Raw genomic sequence first — 16,258 nt, 5'->3', positions numbered from 1 at the left:
GTAACTGGCACAAAATGAATCCAGGAAAATGTGGGCTTTTTTTTTTTTTTAATGTTTTTATTTATAAACAATTTGATTAATGCTTTACTATTAAACATTATGAAGCCAAAAATTAAGTGGTTTAGAAAAGGATTTGTTAAATTTCTAAAGGCCAGAGCCATTAAGTACATATTATCTACAACAGCTTAGATACAACCTCCACATCAGGAAGGCTCTGGGCCAGGTACCAGGTAAATATATCAGTTGGGATTTAGTTATTTACTGTATACTTTTCTATGTTTACTACACCCTGGCTTTATGCATCCACAGCAAATATCAGCAAACACAGAATACTGGGCAAGATAAAATGACTATTTAGACCCAATGTGTTAGTCTTCTGTTCCTATATTACAGTCTGCTGCAGGTAAAAGGGGAGAAAAGGGTGTCTTTAGGTGGTGAAACAGCATTGTGAATCCATTATGAATCTGCAGTGAATGAAATAAACTCAAAACATGCATCCTGAATGTAGCAGGACAAACAGGATAGGCTACAGTAGATGCAGAAGTGCTCATCTCGAAAGTTTGCAATGTATCTGCATGCTGTGAACAGGGAGCTGCAGTATTTTTTTAGAAGGGAATAGAAAAAGCCATATAATTGTTTCAGATAGCTTTACATCATTTTTTAGGCAAACAAATTAGCCTCCAAGAGCAAGGACTACCATCTGCTTCTCTACCAGCAAACTGGAAAGAACACAATGAACATACAAAGATTTTGCCCCAGAGGTGGCTCATGTTGAGAAAGTTTGCAGAGAAGTCTGGGTCCACCCACCTAACACCATGGTGAAACACCCATCGTGTAATACGAGGAGTTGTTAGGATCAAGGCTGGAGCATATGGAATCCTGGCAGCCGCTTGGAAGGACTTAAAAGGGGCCAAAAAAGGCATGAAGCTACATGTACTACATATTCCCCATGTACAGAACGTGGCATGCAGGGTTTCTTTTCATGGAAATTTCAGCTCTGCAGTGAGAGCAGAGGGAACATGCAGGGAATGAGGAGAAGAGGCAGAGATCATTCATTGGAGCTGTATGGAAGTAAGATTGTACAAATGTGTTTGACTGAATGAACAAGAAACTACACAGCGACTGGCAGGATAGGTTGGGTTTGTTTTTCATTACCATGCAGAGATGCAGGGTTCTCAGAAATTCTCCAGCTATTGTTCCCTGAGGTTTTTGAGGGCTTTTCACTGCAGGCTTCCTTTCTCAGCAAACCATTCAGATCAGTTTTCCTTTCTTACATAAAAGACAACCCCCAAGCCAACAGAAACAGAGCAACAGCTCAACCAGGATCTTAATTACAGCTATTTAGGTCACAATATACTTGCTTCCCTAATCTCATGCAAATTCAGGTAACACGTTTCTGGTTGAGGAAGATTATGATAAGGGAATAATAAACTGATTACTTAGAACAATGAATTGAAAAATGCCTGCTGTTAAAACATAAGTAATGTCTTTGGTGTTTGAGCATACCATAATGAAAGGGTTGCAATGATTTCATAACTGTGTTTTGAATGTAAACAGAGTTGTAAAATGTGATTTACAGTATTGAGATGCTTACCTCTCCTTTCTTCGCTCTACAGCAGACACTGGCGAATCATCACTCTGATATACAGGCGAGAACTGTATATCAGAGCTGGAACTACTTAGTGGGAAGGAAGCCCTGCAGAGAGGAGCATGTCATAATTGACTCCTGAATCATCAGAATGATGATTTCTCTCCTGCATATCAGAACTTAGCGCTGGAGAAGGTAGCAGCAAACTCCTTTTGCACAGTAAATCTGTGGCTCAAGGTAGTGATCAGGAAGTTGAAGACCTGGCACTCACAACAGCTCCTAAGTCTTGAATCACCAGGCTACAGGATTGTACAATGCTTTTTACCACCCCCACTGCAGCTGGACCTCATGCAGAAGAGAACTGTAGATTTGTAGCAGCTTTGATTCTATAACCCAGTAAGAAGTGGATTCCTTTGGTACTGCAGAGCTCTGAGATATGACCTCTGCTTCCAATGTTCAGTACATATTTTATTAAATGATGCTTCGGTGGATATTGAACAATGAGTCCCTAGAGCAGAAACTCGTTCTGCCTAAAACTATTATTATAGTTGCAAAAGAAAACCACTGTTTAGCTCCCCTATCCTGTCAATTGCATGTTACTCTGGAAGTTCCAGGCTCCTGAGATGGTCTTCAGATCATAATATCTGCTCTGTGGGGTCACGATATGATATGATATCATGATATGATACAAGTATTCTTGTATGTGTAAATCCTGTCTCCAAAAAGCAGCTTCTGCAAATGCCCAGTGAAGTGTAGAAGACAGGAGGAATGGATAGCTGTTCACTGAGTATGTGAGTACTGATCACAATGCAAACGAGCTTCATCCGAAAGCCACTGAGCTAAATAAAAGTTCTTCCACAAGCTATTATTCCTGATTAATAAAACCACAGCAATTCAGGGTCTAGCAAAATGATGCATATCAAAAATATGAATCCAGATACCAAATTTGCATATGAATTTGAATATCTCCTTTTAGTACCTGCCTAGATAGAGCGCAGTCATACAGCCTGGAAGAAATTGTTTGTGCCACTCAGAAAAGGCCAAAGAAGAGACTAGCAAAAAAATCCACTGATTAGGAAAAGACTAAATTGAAAATCCCTTAAAGTGTTCGTTGGTGTTCTCTATCAGAGACTGCAACTGCTTGCCTTTTGCTATGAAGAACACCAAGCTGAATTTGCTCACCTTTCAGATTTGGAATGGTACTTAGAAAGATTTAAATTCTGAAAAAAAATACAATGCATTTTACTGCAATTCTGAATCAGCCCTGTCCCATTACCCCAGCAGGAGGAATCAGCTGGCACAAACACAAAGCTCCTTCCCATTATCTCTGTGAAATAATACGGCAAAATCAGGACGAAACATCCTACCTCACAGGTGACATAGCCGAAGCTACAGAACTTTTTGAGGCCAGATCAGTTGAGCTAATAGTAATGATATCGAAACCACAATGCCCTTAACATATGGAAGGGAACATTTATAGGAAGAAATAATATTTTTTATTAGTACACACATTATAATTGAAAAAAGAAACACGATTTTTTGGAATGCAAGCCCCCCTTCAGCTATGAAACCAAAGCCTTTTACTTATCACACAGTGGCAGCTCAGAACAAATGCTCTTACTTTGCACCACTTTCTTTACAGCAGAACGGGGGGGGGAAATGGCTCCTCTTTCTCAACACAGCTTTTTTCTCAGAAGAAGAAAAAATGAAAAGAAGAATATAAATAGAGTAATTATATCATGCATAAACAGCCAATGAACTTAAAGGAAAATACAGTACTTTAACACTTAGAAATAGAGAAACCCCAGCAGATAGAGACTTGTGTACCTTCACAACATTTCTTACCTGTCATTTTCTGTTACCTGCCCCCTTCTCTTCCACTCACTGCGCCCTGTGAGCCCTTGGATTTTCTTTCAGTAATGTATTGTTCCCCTCATGGTTCTCTACAGCCTACTTTATGTATCCCAGTAATGTTCTCTTCTTACCCTTAGAATATTCCATACTCAACTTCAACATTGAGAAAGGTGTCCTGGACTTCAACAATTTTTTCTCATTTTTTATTTACCCTTCTATTACTGTCTGGCTTTCTTTCACCTTAGACAATACCCATGTCATGCCGGTAGTGGAAAGGTAGAGATATGGAAGCTCCTTGGTGACTCTAAGATCTATTTTATACACACACAGAAGTTCAACAAAATTGCTCTCAAGAATATAAGTTTCCTTCCAAGGTTTCCAAGCCTGTCTTCTTCTGATAACATTTTATGCTGCTAAGTCTGCATTTCCTGCCTCCAAGTTTTGCCTCAGGCAATCTGGTACCATTGCAAGATGACTGTGATCTGTCACAGGATCATGAGGAGGATAAAATGCTCTTTGTGGATAAGACAGAAAGTTTGCAAAAATACCAAAGGGCAATATTTGGATTGTCTTCCATGCCAAATCTGTGAAGGTCATTGAGAAGGATATTGAGCTACTTCAGGCCTTTCAACACATTGCACTGGAAGCTCAAAGAGGGAACTGGTATTTATTTATTCCTAGGTTTGGGGGTTCATTTCCATCAGGTAATTGGAACTTCTTTCAGTTACCTGTATCTTTGGTATTCATTAACATTTGCCCATTTAATGGGTTTCTGTGATCCCCAAAGATTGCTGCCAGGAAAAGTAATCATCTGATTTCAGGTTTTTGAAAAGCTGAATAGCCTGCATTTTTGATACAGCCTTTTCCTTGCCAGTAATGGATTCATCATCAGATACAGACTTCTCAGGTGGTGTCTTGACTTCAGAAAGTTTCTTGACTTGGTGGTCTTCCTGACTGACATCCATCTTCCCACTGGGTTTTAAGCTGTGGAAGCAATAGTCACCAACCTGACAGAGGAAAACTGGCTCAGTGCTGTCAGGGTTTAACACCACCAAGTTACCCCCTGATAAAAGCTGCTTTTTGGGAAGATCATTTCCCTTCTGTAGGACAGGCAAACAAGTCTTTGAGGGATCTGAATGTCCATGGACATCTACAGGGACAGCAAGATAGTCTCCAAATGTATCCGGGTGCAATTCAGGAGAAGAGGTTGGTGACTGACCTGAAAATGGGGCCATGACACCGGTTTTCCCAGGAGAAGACTCATGGCCAGAGCAGTCACTGGGGCTCTGGGACTCCTTTGAGTCAAAGGGCAGCTCCCCAGCAGTGACAAGCGGTGGATGAGTGGAGCCGCTGGCTGATGGCAGTGACAGGCTCTCTGTGGTGATGTACTCCAAGGGGCACAGCTGAGGAGATGTGATACAGCCAAGAGCCTCTGGAGATTTCTGTTCTTTTCTCACTTTTGTGCCTTCCCCACAGGCTGGTGGGGCTGGTGAGACTTCTTCCTCATCATCGGGGTGTTGCATCATTTCCTTCTCAGCTGGGAGCAGGAAGGGCTGTGGAGGACCTTTTCCTGGCTGGTTTTGCCTCTGTGGAGACTGTGGATAGTCTTCCTTTGGTAGGGTCACATACTGAAGGGAAACTGATTTCTCACGAAGTCCCACTGGGTCCTTTTCCAAGGTCTGATGCATATCAGGCTGGGAGGATGCCACAGGGCAGTACAAGTACGGACCATTGAAAGCCAAGCAACGGATTGCTGCCTGGGAAGCAATACCTGCATCAGCACTACTCCTCCTTGAAACAGGAAAGGAATGATGAACAGCCTGACTTGAGCAGACAACTAGGGCATGCTCTGTCTCATTTAAAGCATGGTATGAGTTTTGTAGGTCCAGTGCCACAGGGGAAATATCTGTCTTTTTAGCCTGCTCTTCAGGACACTCTGTCGAAGTCTTCATCTGCCTAAATGTGGGAAAGTTCAAAGTTGCTCATGAGAGATATTATTGTGGCAAACATCAAATATAAAACAAGTTTAGTTGAAAAGACACACAGTTACACATAGGGTTAGGAAAAAATCTTTCTTGGAGAAGCAGACTAATCCACATAGCAAAAAATTGTATCCCCTGCCCAAAATCAACTTGAATAGAGTTTCTAGTGACAGAACATTTGATTATATCCTGCCATGACTTAGGGAGCTCTTCGAGACTCTCAGCCACAGTGTCACTGCAATGTGCTGTTCACTTACCTGTCCACAACTTGAAGGAAGCTAGCCTGCTCCATCTTCTCTGAAAGACTGCATTTGTTGAAGTCCAGCTGGCTGCTTGTTGGCCTGTGTCCTAAATGCACTTTCTGAAAATGAAAAAGCAGACATGGCAAAAGAGCAGTGTCTCACTGGCAGTAGAATCAAGAACCATGGACAAGGAAAACAAAAAGGAGAGCCTATAGCATCTGGCAACAAGGATACAGCTCCACTAGAAGGTCTGTTCTGTTTTCCAGAAGACGCTTACTTCAAACCTATATTGCCTTACCAGTGACAAAACTACAAGTCCTCAGTGAGTCAAAAAGGAAAGATGCCCTCCCAGTCTTGTTATGTGTGAACAGAGAAGGACTAGTAGGAGGTGTGATGGTAGGTGGCTCTCTTGGCCACAGTGATCATGAATGATCGAGTTTAAAATCTTCAGAGTAATAAGAAAAAGGACAGCACAGTTGCTACCCGGATTTCAAGACAGCAAAATGTAAGCTATTTGGGGAGCTACTTTAAAGTCTTCCCTAGGAATCTACTTTTGAGGGCTTGTGAGTCCACAAGTGAGAGCCAGTTTTAGAATCCACCTTTTAAAAGCACAGTGGTAGTGCCTCATAAGTCAAGCAAGTGGGCCAGACAACCACCTTGTCTGAACAGGGAATTCCTTCTGGAGACCAAGAGGAAAAAGAAATTGTATGATCTGTGGAAGCAAGGTCAAACTTCACAGGAAAATTACAGAGCTGTTGTTCATATGTGCAGGAAGAAAGCATGGAAGGCCAAAGCTCCAAGAGCTGAAGCTGGCCAGTGTTGTATCAGACACAAGAAGGGCTTTTTTAAGTACGTTACTAGCAAAAGGAGATCTAAAGAAAACATTAGACCAATACCTGTTGATGATGGTTACCTGACTAATAGGGATGATGAAAAAGCAGAGGCATTCAATGGATTATTTTGCCTCAGTCTTTAATAATACTGATAGACCTTTGGCTGTCTAGTTCTCTGAGTCAGAGGACCATGAGTGTGGGAGCAGTGACTTTCTGCTTGTGGACACTGAAACTCTAAGGGACTGACTGTATCAGCTGAATGTTCATAAGTCCATGGGTTTGATGGGATTCATCCTAGAGTTCTGAAGGACCTAGTGGATGTTACGGCAGGACCCCTCTTGATCATCTACCGAAGGTCTTTATGAGTCTGATGGTTCCTGCTGCCTTGAAGCTAGACTTCTTCGTCTAGCAGTAGACTTTGTGTTGTGCTTGACTTATGTTGAATATGACCAGAACTTCTCTAATAATAAGGCATAGACTAAAGAAAATACCTGTTCATTGTGGACACAGTAAGAGTTCCTAAGAATATCTGAACTCCTGAAATACAGAAATAATGAACCCTTCAAGGTACAGGTCCTTCTTACCCCCAGGTAGCTCTGGATCAGGAGACTCTTGCTGGGGTTTGGAATCTTCTCCTCCCACATTTTCTTCTTCCTGCAACAAAACAAAGTTTTCCGGATTTGCTTCTCAACATTCAACCATAATAGATTGCACCCCAAACACCAAGCTGCTCTGCACAGCAAGACACTGCCAGCACCCAGCTCTCACCCTTGCACAGACATGCACAAGGCTGCCCATTGCACACCAAGGCACATCTCCAAATAGACCTCTCTCTCATGGGGGACAAGAAGTACCTCAGCCTTTATGCCACCCACATGGGCAGCACACTGCTAAACCTCACAACACAAGCTTACCTGAGGAAACACTTATAGCTGCAATAAGCAGCTGTTAGCAAAGTGATGATGAGAGCTGGGAGCATCACTGGGAGAACCACTGGTGGCAAAACTGAAACAGAGAAAAGAGAAATAAGTATCCACCTTCAAAGTGGCGGCTTACCATTACAGGTTTTCACTCTGGTGTGGGCATTCTGCCTCCAAGTCCACAAACAGCAAAAATAAGTAAAGATTTCATCTCCAGTAGGCTCTACTGTGTGCTTTATGCAATCTTATAGTCACTCTACTGTATAAAAGACTTGATGGCTTATATTCCGTCTTCTTGCAGTCTTGGGCTCTTCAGTCACTGATAGCAGAATGGGCTGCTCGAATCAGAAAACAAGGATGATCTTTTGGTCAGGATCTTTGCTTGATTCTCTGTTTGGAAAACTGTACTCACCTTGTATGAGAGAAGTAGCAAAGAAGCTTAAAAGGTCATTCCTACTCAGCTCCTTCATTTACACTGCTGCTGTACTGCAAGGATGCAGACAGAACAGCCACTTTGTTAAGCAGCCCCAGATAGCTCATGTCTGGACCTAACTTTAACCACCGCTGAGATAATGTAGTTTTCTATAGAGATATTTCAGCCATTTACAGCCCACAAAACCTTATTGAAGCAGCCTGCATGAAAAGTACCATTCTCAGTCTTCCAGGTGAACTCCTCACTCCATTCACTCCAAGGCCCCTCGTAATCCAGAGGTGTATTCACCCTTGCACGCATTCTCCCCCTATATTCTGTAGAAGATGACAACATCTGCAGGGTGAAGATGAAGGGAGGTTCATCATTGTTGATATTTAACTTCTGGAGAGTCTGGGAAGAAAAAAGAAGCACAAATGGTGAAGGTGAGAGAAACCGTCTTTCCCATTTGTCCAGTAAGGAGAAATCCAGGCCTCCTGCACTTTCTAAGACTTACCTTTTTATGTTGGTTGTTTTCCCAGTACTCAACTTGGTATCTCTGTTTTATGAAGTTGTATCTCAAAGTGTGTTTTATCCAGCTCAGTTCATACTCTTTGTTCTCTGTCGCTGTAACTGATACATTTGCAGGTGGCAGCACCTTAACTGGAACACACAGAATGTATCAGGGTATTTACCAACGTATCGGTCCAGCACTTCCTTTCACCACTGTGAGCAATTTCCAGAGACTGAAAACAATTTTGTTTCATGCAGTGTAGGAGGTCTCAGCCTTTTAACACTTCTTAATTCCCTGCATCTTCATTTTCTAGTCAAATACATAAACCAATAGGCCACTAAATAGCAGAAAATCCATATCCATTAATGCTGACAGCACTCCCTGTGTACAGAAAAGCAGCAAAGCAATATTTGAAACATCTGTGCTGGTCCACCACATTTACAGAGATTTCCAGCTCTCTGAGAGCTACTGCCTGATATTTTCTCCCACTGCAGGAGCATCCCCAGCTTTAAGTCTATGAAAAGAGCACCAAGTACCTCCAGATACACCCAGGCAGAGATGATCCACCTAACAAACCTTATTCAGCAGAGGAGTCCTACCCCATCCAGTGCCTCCAGAGTCCAGTTCCTTTCATCAGTCCCAGTCTTTTCCTCTTCCCACCTGCTTCTCCCCATGACCAGTGTTCTCAGCCACACTCACTCAGACAGGCACGTCTCCAAGAAACAGCCAGCAAATGTAAGAAACAATACAGCAACTCACTGCTCTTGTAGGCTTCAAACACTTTCTCCTCCGTCTTGACCTGGACAGACACATGGTACTGGCTCTGACTGCTGTAGTTGCTAACAGGGATCTCACAGCTTTGGACCACATATGGAACATGAGGCAAAGCCTTCTCATGCACAGGAGAGCATTCCTCTTCTCTGAGGGGAGAAAAAGAGGTTGTGCTGAGACTGGGGGAATGGGATAGAGCAGAAAGTTCATGGGAGAGGCACAGACATGCTGCCATGGGCCAAGCACATACTCTGATGTCGGAGTGGCCCTAAAGAACAAGCCAAAGAGGACAGAGGTAGTGATCACTTTCTTCACTTCCCAGCTGCAGGTCAGAGTATCTGCACCATTGAAGAGGCAGCGAAGGTTCCTGGGCTGAAGGTCACCTTCAGAGAAGATGAGAGCAAGGTAAGGGACAGGGAAGGTCTGGCTTCTCAACCAATGCTTCCACCCCTGCATAGCCCCACTCCATCCCATGTTACCTTCAGGGGTCTCCCATGACACCTTCATGCTCCACTCGCTGTACTTCCCAGAGAAGCCACTGTCTCGCCCTGGTCTGGCTCGCACACGGGCAGCGTAGCTGCTCCCTGGGACAAGGTCCTTGTGGCTGAGATGGCACCGTGTGGTGTTGGAGAGCAAGAGCGAGGCAGCTTTCTGTTGTAGGGGGAAAGGTTGGAGAGTGGAGAGGGAGGATATTGGAGAGTTGGGGAATGGAAGAGTGGAGGGAAGACAGGGAAAGAGAGAAACTGCCACGCTGCACCTCCAAGTAGTGCCTCAGATGATGGTCCATGCACATGCTGCCATGCAGTGCTCCCTGCTCTCATACTAGAGAGGCTTCAGCGTGCATGCTGTCAGCATGGCACAGGCAGTACCCTGATCATGCAGAGTCCAAACCATATTCTGCACTAGCTACACAAGTTCATAACTGACAACTGATCTGTGCAGAATTCTATGGCAATCTGACCAAGATACTTCACTTAAAAACAAAAGGTCACACTGACAGGTACAGAACAGAAACATAAGCACATGAGGGGAAACAATAGGGCAAAGAATAAGGACTCTTAAAAACTGAAGCCCAAAACATATCCTTCTGAAAAGGGAAGCAGCTTCAAATGCATTTTGCCATTTTCTCACATGAACCCACAAGCTTCTATTAGACTGTGATTTAATTCCATTTGGGAGGGATTCAGGGCAAAATCAATTTCAAATCAAACCCCAAGTGCAGTGCATTTTTGTCAGTGAAGAACAGATCTTTGCACTCAGCTCAGGACAAATGGTGTTTCACTGGGTAAGTCTCTTGCAAACAGAAAGACAGCCCCTTCTGCCTGACCTGAAACTACCTTTGTGGCATCTCCTCATAGAGCCTGAGAATGGAAAGGCTGTTCATTTGCACAGCTTCTACCATAGCTTCCTTACTGCCCAAAGCAGGACAGCCCGGCTCCTCTGCTCTTACCTCCCAGGGCTCCCAGTCCCTCTTGTAGGTGACTTCATACTCCAGTGTGTTGCCCAGCCCTTGGCTTCCATCAGCGGCTTTCCAGGTCAGCAAGAAGTCTCCTGATGTCATCAAGTTGACCGAGAGGTTTTGAGGTGGGAGGGTCTGAACTGGTGAAGGTACAACCCATGAGAGGAGATAGTGAGGACAAGGACATGAAGAGGAGAAGAAAACACCTAGGTAAGCTTCTCTATTTCCAGAATGTTTTATCCCTGCCACACCAAGTACTTCCTGCTTGAGTCTCCCCTCCAGCTCCAGATTTTCCCCTAATCTTGCCCTCTCCCTTCCCCACCCCATCCTCTCAACGTGGAACTCTTTGGCAGTTTTCACAATGGAAGTGGAATTCACTTTCTGACTGAAACGCAATGATCCCTGATGTTCATTGGAAAAATGAGAATCTGGTCTTTAATGCTTACCATTTTGGAAAAGATCAAGAGTAAGTTCTGCTTGAAGCATCTTTCTAGGTTTGAAGCTGTAAGTATAATTCACTCCTATTCCAAAATCATCTGTAGCATTACAACAAACCCAGTGCACATAGGAGTCTGGCACTTCATTTAAGTCATTTTCTCTCTGGTGTTTGCAGAACATTTCCTTGTTGTTCCTGTGTATAGAAAAAGTGATCTATAAAGATCTGATTCAGAGACCTATAGTTAATGCTAAATTAAGTGCTAGAAACCAATTCCATTCCATTCTGTTATAATTTACTCATATCCTCTTTTCACTGTATCTATTAGTCCTGTTTTGCTTAACACCAGCATTTTTGTCAAATGCCATCCCATTTCAAGGTTGTGCAGCAGAATGTTATCTTCTGGTACCAGTCTATTTTTGTTATTTGTTTAGCCTAACTCCACATAATCTCATAGGTTTTGTGCGAGGAAATGAAAAATAATGTCATGGAAATGCACCTTTTATCGGGAGTGAAACACAGTGAAGTCTCTGATGATCCTTATCTTCTTGAAGATGTTCATTTTGCAGTCCCAGAAAGGCACTTAGAAAACTTTCTCCAGCCAGAATGTGCTTCTCTATCCTCAGCAGTTCTGCTCTGCCAAGGGACCTTACTTATTCATTAAGGATCCCAGCCAGAATGTTAATCATTCTTTTAGATAGCCTTTCTCCAGGCCAAGGAGTATCATGAAAATTAGAAGCAATATTTTAAAATAGACAGGAGAGGATAAGCTTTGTGTGCTTGCTCCAGAGCTGCTGGAGAGATGTGTGGCTTCTTTTGTGCCCTCTGGAATCTTGTTTGTGCTGGTGGCTTCATGCCCAGCGTATTAGATTGTTCCAGTTCAGATGAGAAACATTAAGTTGTGCATATCTAAAGCCAAATATTGTCTTCCAGGATAGGATAGAGTCTCCTAGCCAGCTATATGTCAGCAAACGTTATTCAGTGCTATTGCTATTTTTAAAACTTGGGTATTAGCAAGGAAACCAGGGATATATTCCTGAAGTATGGGTGGGACTGACCCTACAAGTGCATACCCTTAAATAAGAGTCAGCCCATGGGTCGTGAAGTCCTGAATGTATTTCTATCTATTCATCAGCAGCACCTTATGGTTTGGAATTTAGTCAACTATTCTTCATCTGTGAGCTGTCCTTGTTTAACCATTGGCCATTTTGATTTCAGCTGTGTGACTGTCCACTCTTAATACCTGCTTGTCTGATTAATTCACTTCAGTCATGTTTCCTGCATGAGCCACACACTCCCATCATGTAATGATATTCCAGAAAATCTTCCAAGAGTCCAAGTAATTTTATATCATCTTTTCATAGAAGTGTGAGCTTCAAGGCCCTGTTCCAAAGATCTCAGATGCTTTCAGCTCTATTAATTCTCTCTTCTTTACAATAAAATCAAGAGTTCTTTCTCTTTCCTTTCCTTCCTGTATCCCCAGACTCTAACACATTTTCCTCTCAGCTTTCCTTCTTTGTCTTCCTTTCTGCCATGACTATTCCTCCCTCTCTGTCCTTTCTTATCCTCACAACTGATAGTCTGGTGATGCATTTCCCTTTTTATAAGGAAACAGATGTGACAGAGAGATACTGTCATAAACGTACCAGTATCTCTGGGAGGAAAAGCGATACCACAGATGATCTTACCAGTCTTGTCTATCTCACAGACACAGAGCCTATACATGTTTCTCAGAAGTGATCAAAACCATACTCTCAGTGATGTTCCTAAATGGGAAAAACAACAGGGGGAATGTCTCCTCCCTTTTAGGTTTATAAACAACACTCAGGCTTATACTTGTTCTGACACCATCTTCTCCACTCCACTAATAATAACCTATCTGCCCCACCTTACTTCATATATATGATCCCTCAACAAAATTATGGGAAAGTAACAGTAAAGGTTATTAGAATAACTTCACTAGCACACCCTATTCATTCCTCCCTTCCTAGAAGAGGACTCATAAGAAGGCATAACTGTTACTTTAATCCAGTGAGAGAGAGGTGGCCATACTTTCTGAAAACCTGACTGCTGGTCCCCAGGATTCCAAGTTGTAGCCAATTTCCCTTTGGACTTTTATCCAGCACAGTACTTTCCAGGTACTTACATTATAATATCCCTTTGGTAAAGCATCATACCAACAAGGGCATGAGCCTCTGAATGCTCCATCCAGGTACAGGTCACCTGTGAGTTGTAGTCATTGTAGCAGCTTAGGCTCTTCATAGGGATGGTCTCTGAGAAAGGATTCAGGAAAAAAAGATACAGTGATTTCAAATGTAAATAGTGACATTTTCTCTGAATTTGGTATCTGTGCTGCGCTATTGGGGTATGACCTCTGGATGACAGAGATGTCAACATGCACACATTAGTCTGATCTCGCAAATAATTTTTCTTGAGAACTACTATCAGCTTGGTTGAGGGGCTTTTTACAGGCAAAAAAGGGAAGTAAGGGAAAGGAATGAGAAGGGAGGGGAGGGAAGAGGAGGGGAGGGAGAAAGAAGAACAAGAAAAAAAAACGAGAGAAAGAAAAAGAACGAAAGAAAAAGAGCAAAAGAAAACGAAATAATGAAAGAACGAAAAAAGAGAAAAGGAGAAAGAGAAGAAGAGAAAAGGAGAAGTATCTCTCATTGTGTCAGAAGAGGAACAACATTAAACGTAGAAACACAAGCAATGAGTATGCATATGGTCTCTGTCAGAAATTCCACAAGAAGAAAATAAAGTCATCTGGGTGCTGCTGTTGGTACCCACCTGCATCCCAGCCCTTGTCTTGTGTCTGTCCACTTGTCTCCACTCCTGTACACCGGCATCTGAATCATACAGCCCTTCATTTTCCTATGTTTTCTCTAACAGGGTCTATTCTTCCTTCCTATTTACTCATTACCAGTCAGCTTGTTCATCTCATCTATTTGTCCAGTATTCCACATATCCATACCACCAATACACGTTGTGGTGACTTGTCTGCACATGCACCTGCTACCCCCTGGTTTTGATCAAGATCTACAGCATAGAAGATGGTGGTAGAAGGAAGCAGAAAAGCAAGCAGAAAATGAGGGAACGCATAAGCTGAAAGAAGGAGACAAATACAAAAAGAAAGGCAATAATGTGTGGATAAAAGAAAAGATAAATTTTAAACTCACCTCTAGTGTCTTGGACACTGAAGGCCAAATACAGATTCAGGAGAAGGATGAAAATCTCTTTCATGTTCATACTGTCCTTTGCGTACAAGCTTGATCCTAATTCAGAACATAATTGTTTTCATTGCCCGCTGGTTACTCTCTTGCTCTGCTTACTGTGGAGCTTCTTGTTTTCATTTCACATAAACAGAAGTAAAACTAAATTAGGGAACTTTTTTAGGCTTCATGTTGGAGTGACATTTAGAAGTAACTGCTACCAAGTATTTATTGTAGGACAAAATCCATCTTTTCTTATGGCGTGAGCTTGCAATATGAGCAAAGAATGAAGAAGTACATGCACATTTTCAAGGAAATACAGGGATTCTTTTAGCTGAGTAGCAACTAGAAACAATCCTGAAGAGAACTCAGCCTTGAAATTGACTCATCCTCCTGCTCTTCATGCCTAAAGCCTTCCCAGTGAACAGAAATGGTGTTCTGTTTTTTTACCTTTCCTTAATAGTCTGATTCCCAGCCACATAGCTCTTGGGAAGTATAAGGGTTGAGTTTCCATATTCATTCACTTTCAGATTTCTCTTCAACATGCTTATTTTTCAGTTGCTCCCCAAACAAGTTGCAGTTTGGAGAAATAGCACCAGGGTAGACTGAGTGGTTCAAAGACCATGGACTACACTGTTTGATATTGGAACTTCAAGTCCTTTTGGTCATCTCTCACTGCTCTCTTAAAACAGACCACCCTACTCAAGTATGCTACAGAGCCAAAACTCTTTTAACTTTAGGGGAACATCAGAAAATCTCCTTTTAAATTCCTATTGACCTTCAGACTCCTGAATGCCTCTTCCTTACACCAGAACAGCTGGCTGAGCCTTGAATACTCATTACAGCTAAGAAACCCTGTAATGACTCAAAAGCCGTTGTATGACAACAGACTCTGTCATTTTGCTTTCCCCAGGGACGAAGCAGTTCCCTTACCTGGATCCAGAGCTCTCTGTGAGGAAGGTGATTCCTCAACCTGGTGAGTGACTCTCCCTGTCCAGCCTCTCCTTACAGCATCAGAATCCTCTGATGCAGAGACCAGGAAAACCACAACTGGAGGCAGAAGGTATACACCAACCACAGGCTTTTCTTGGCAAGGAGGTCTCCAAAATAGCTGTTACCTCTTCTGTGCACCTCAAATGTCACTTTTAAAGAAGCAGACCACACCCTTTCAAGGAAAGCCTGTGTAATTGCCCGTGAAATAGGAAGTCGCACTTCCTATTTTATAGTCCCCAAAGCACTCACTTAGATGGAGCTGTTTAACTGGGAAGGGAGGGGAAGGAAGCTTGTCATTGCCCATCTGCATGTTAACAGCTACCACATCATGGGACTATGTAGTTTCAGATAAAAAAGAGGATTGACTGAAGCAGAAGTGAGAAAGATTAAGAAAAATTTCTCTGCTTTTTGCTCTGGTGCTGCTCTTGCTTTACTCTACAGACAATCTTCAAGGCAGGGATAATTCTGAACTTTGTGTTTACCTGTACATATACAGTGTGTGTGGGGAGACCTACCTTTTCCTCTGTAAACCTTTAATTTGAATAATATTTTTAAAGTCTGTTTTACTTATTTTAACAGCAATTAATAATAAATGATAAGTATTATAGTATATAGACGAAGAAAAAGAAAACTGGTGAGAAGAGTTGATCTGAAGTTGTCCAACGTCCAAGGCAGCCACACAGTTTCAAATCCAGCTTTATGAGAGTAGCTGAGGAAATTCCATGTCATTGGGACTATCAGGAGGTATGCATATAAAAACTGCAGACAAGGAGGAGAATATGCGACTTCACAAGATATAGGCAGAATTTATTTTGCATTGCAGTATAAAGGCAGAAAGGAATTCTTCTGCTCTGATTTTCACAAGCCAGTAAGTCTATGTATGATCTCCCCTCACCCTTAGAAAAAAGGTTTCTTTGCTTCCCACCAGACATTTTCCCTTCCTTTCCTTCCTTGCTCAAACAGCTCCTCCATCTTCAAACAGACTTGCTGAGTTGCAGGTTACATCACAGGATCTAGCTGTCAGTGGAAGACTTCAGATGTTACTGGC

At 42.5% G+C, this 16,258-nt stretch overlaps 1 protein-coding gene across 2 annotated transcripts; it reads right to left on the bottom strand.

The window, feature by feature from the left end:
* Positions 1–3,061: 3,061 nt before the first annotated feature.
* Positions 3,062–15,398, bottom strand: CSF2RB (colony stimulating factor 2 receptor subunit beta). 2 transcript variants are annotated; one of them, XM_062602662.1, is made up of 14 exons: positions 15,151–15,398; positions 14,185–14,347; positions 13,155–13,281; positions 11,019–11,203; positions 10,564–10,712; positions 9,593–9,764; positions 9,364–9,496; positions 9,102–9,262; positions 8,346–8,491; positions 8,068–8,242; positions 7,414–7,504; positions 7,084–7,153; positions 5,682–5,785; positions 3,062–5,398 (listed from the first exon to the last, which is right to left on the bottom strand). In XM_062602662.1, the coding sequence occupies exons 2-14, from the start codon at positions 14,252–14,254 to the stop codon at positions 4,204–4,206; spliced, it is 2,778 nt and encodes a 925-aa protein (XP_062458646.1). In that variant the 5' UTR covers positions 14,255–14,347; positions 15,151–15,398; the 3' UTR covers positions 3,062–4,203. The 2 variants fall into 2 exon arrangements, with proteins under 2 accessions (XP_062458646.1, XP_062458647.1); XM_062602663.1 differs by having other exon boundaries at positions 14,185–14,280; positions 15,151–15,313.
* Between the last annotated feature and the right edge of the window lie 860 nt (positions 15,399–16,258).

Source organism: Pezoporus occidentalis, unplaced genomic scaffold (genome assembly GCF_034315485.1).
Source record: "Pezoporus occidentalis ecotype Australia unplaced genomic scaffold, CSIRO_AGI_Poc_V1 ctg78, whole genome shotgun sequence".
NCBI classification, from domain to species: domain Eukaryota; kingdom Metazoa; phylum Chordata; class Aves; order Psittaciformes; family Psittacidae; genus Pezoporus; species Pezoporus occidentalis.
The sequence above is the reverse complement of the archived record's forward strand: the minus strand, read 5'-3'. Positions and strand labels throughout refer to the sequence as shown.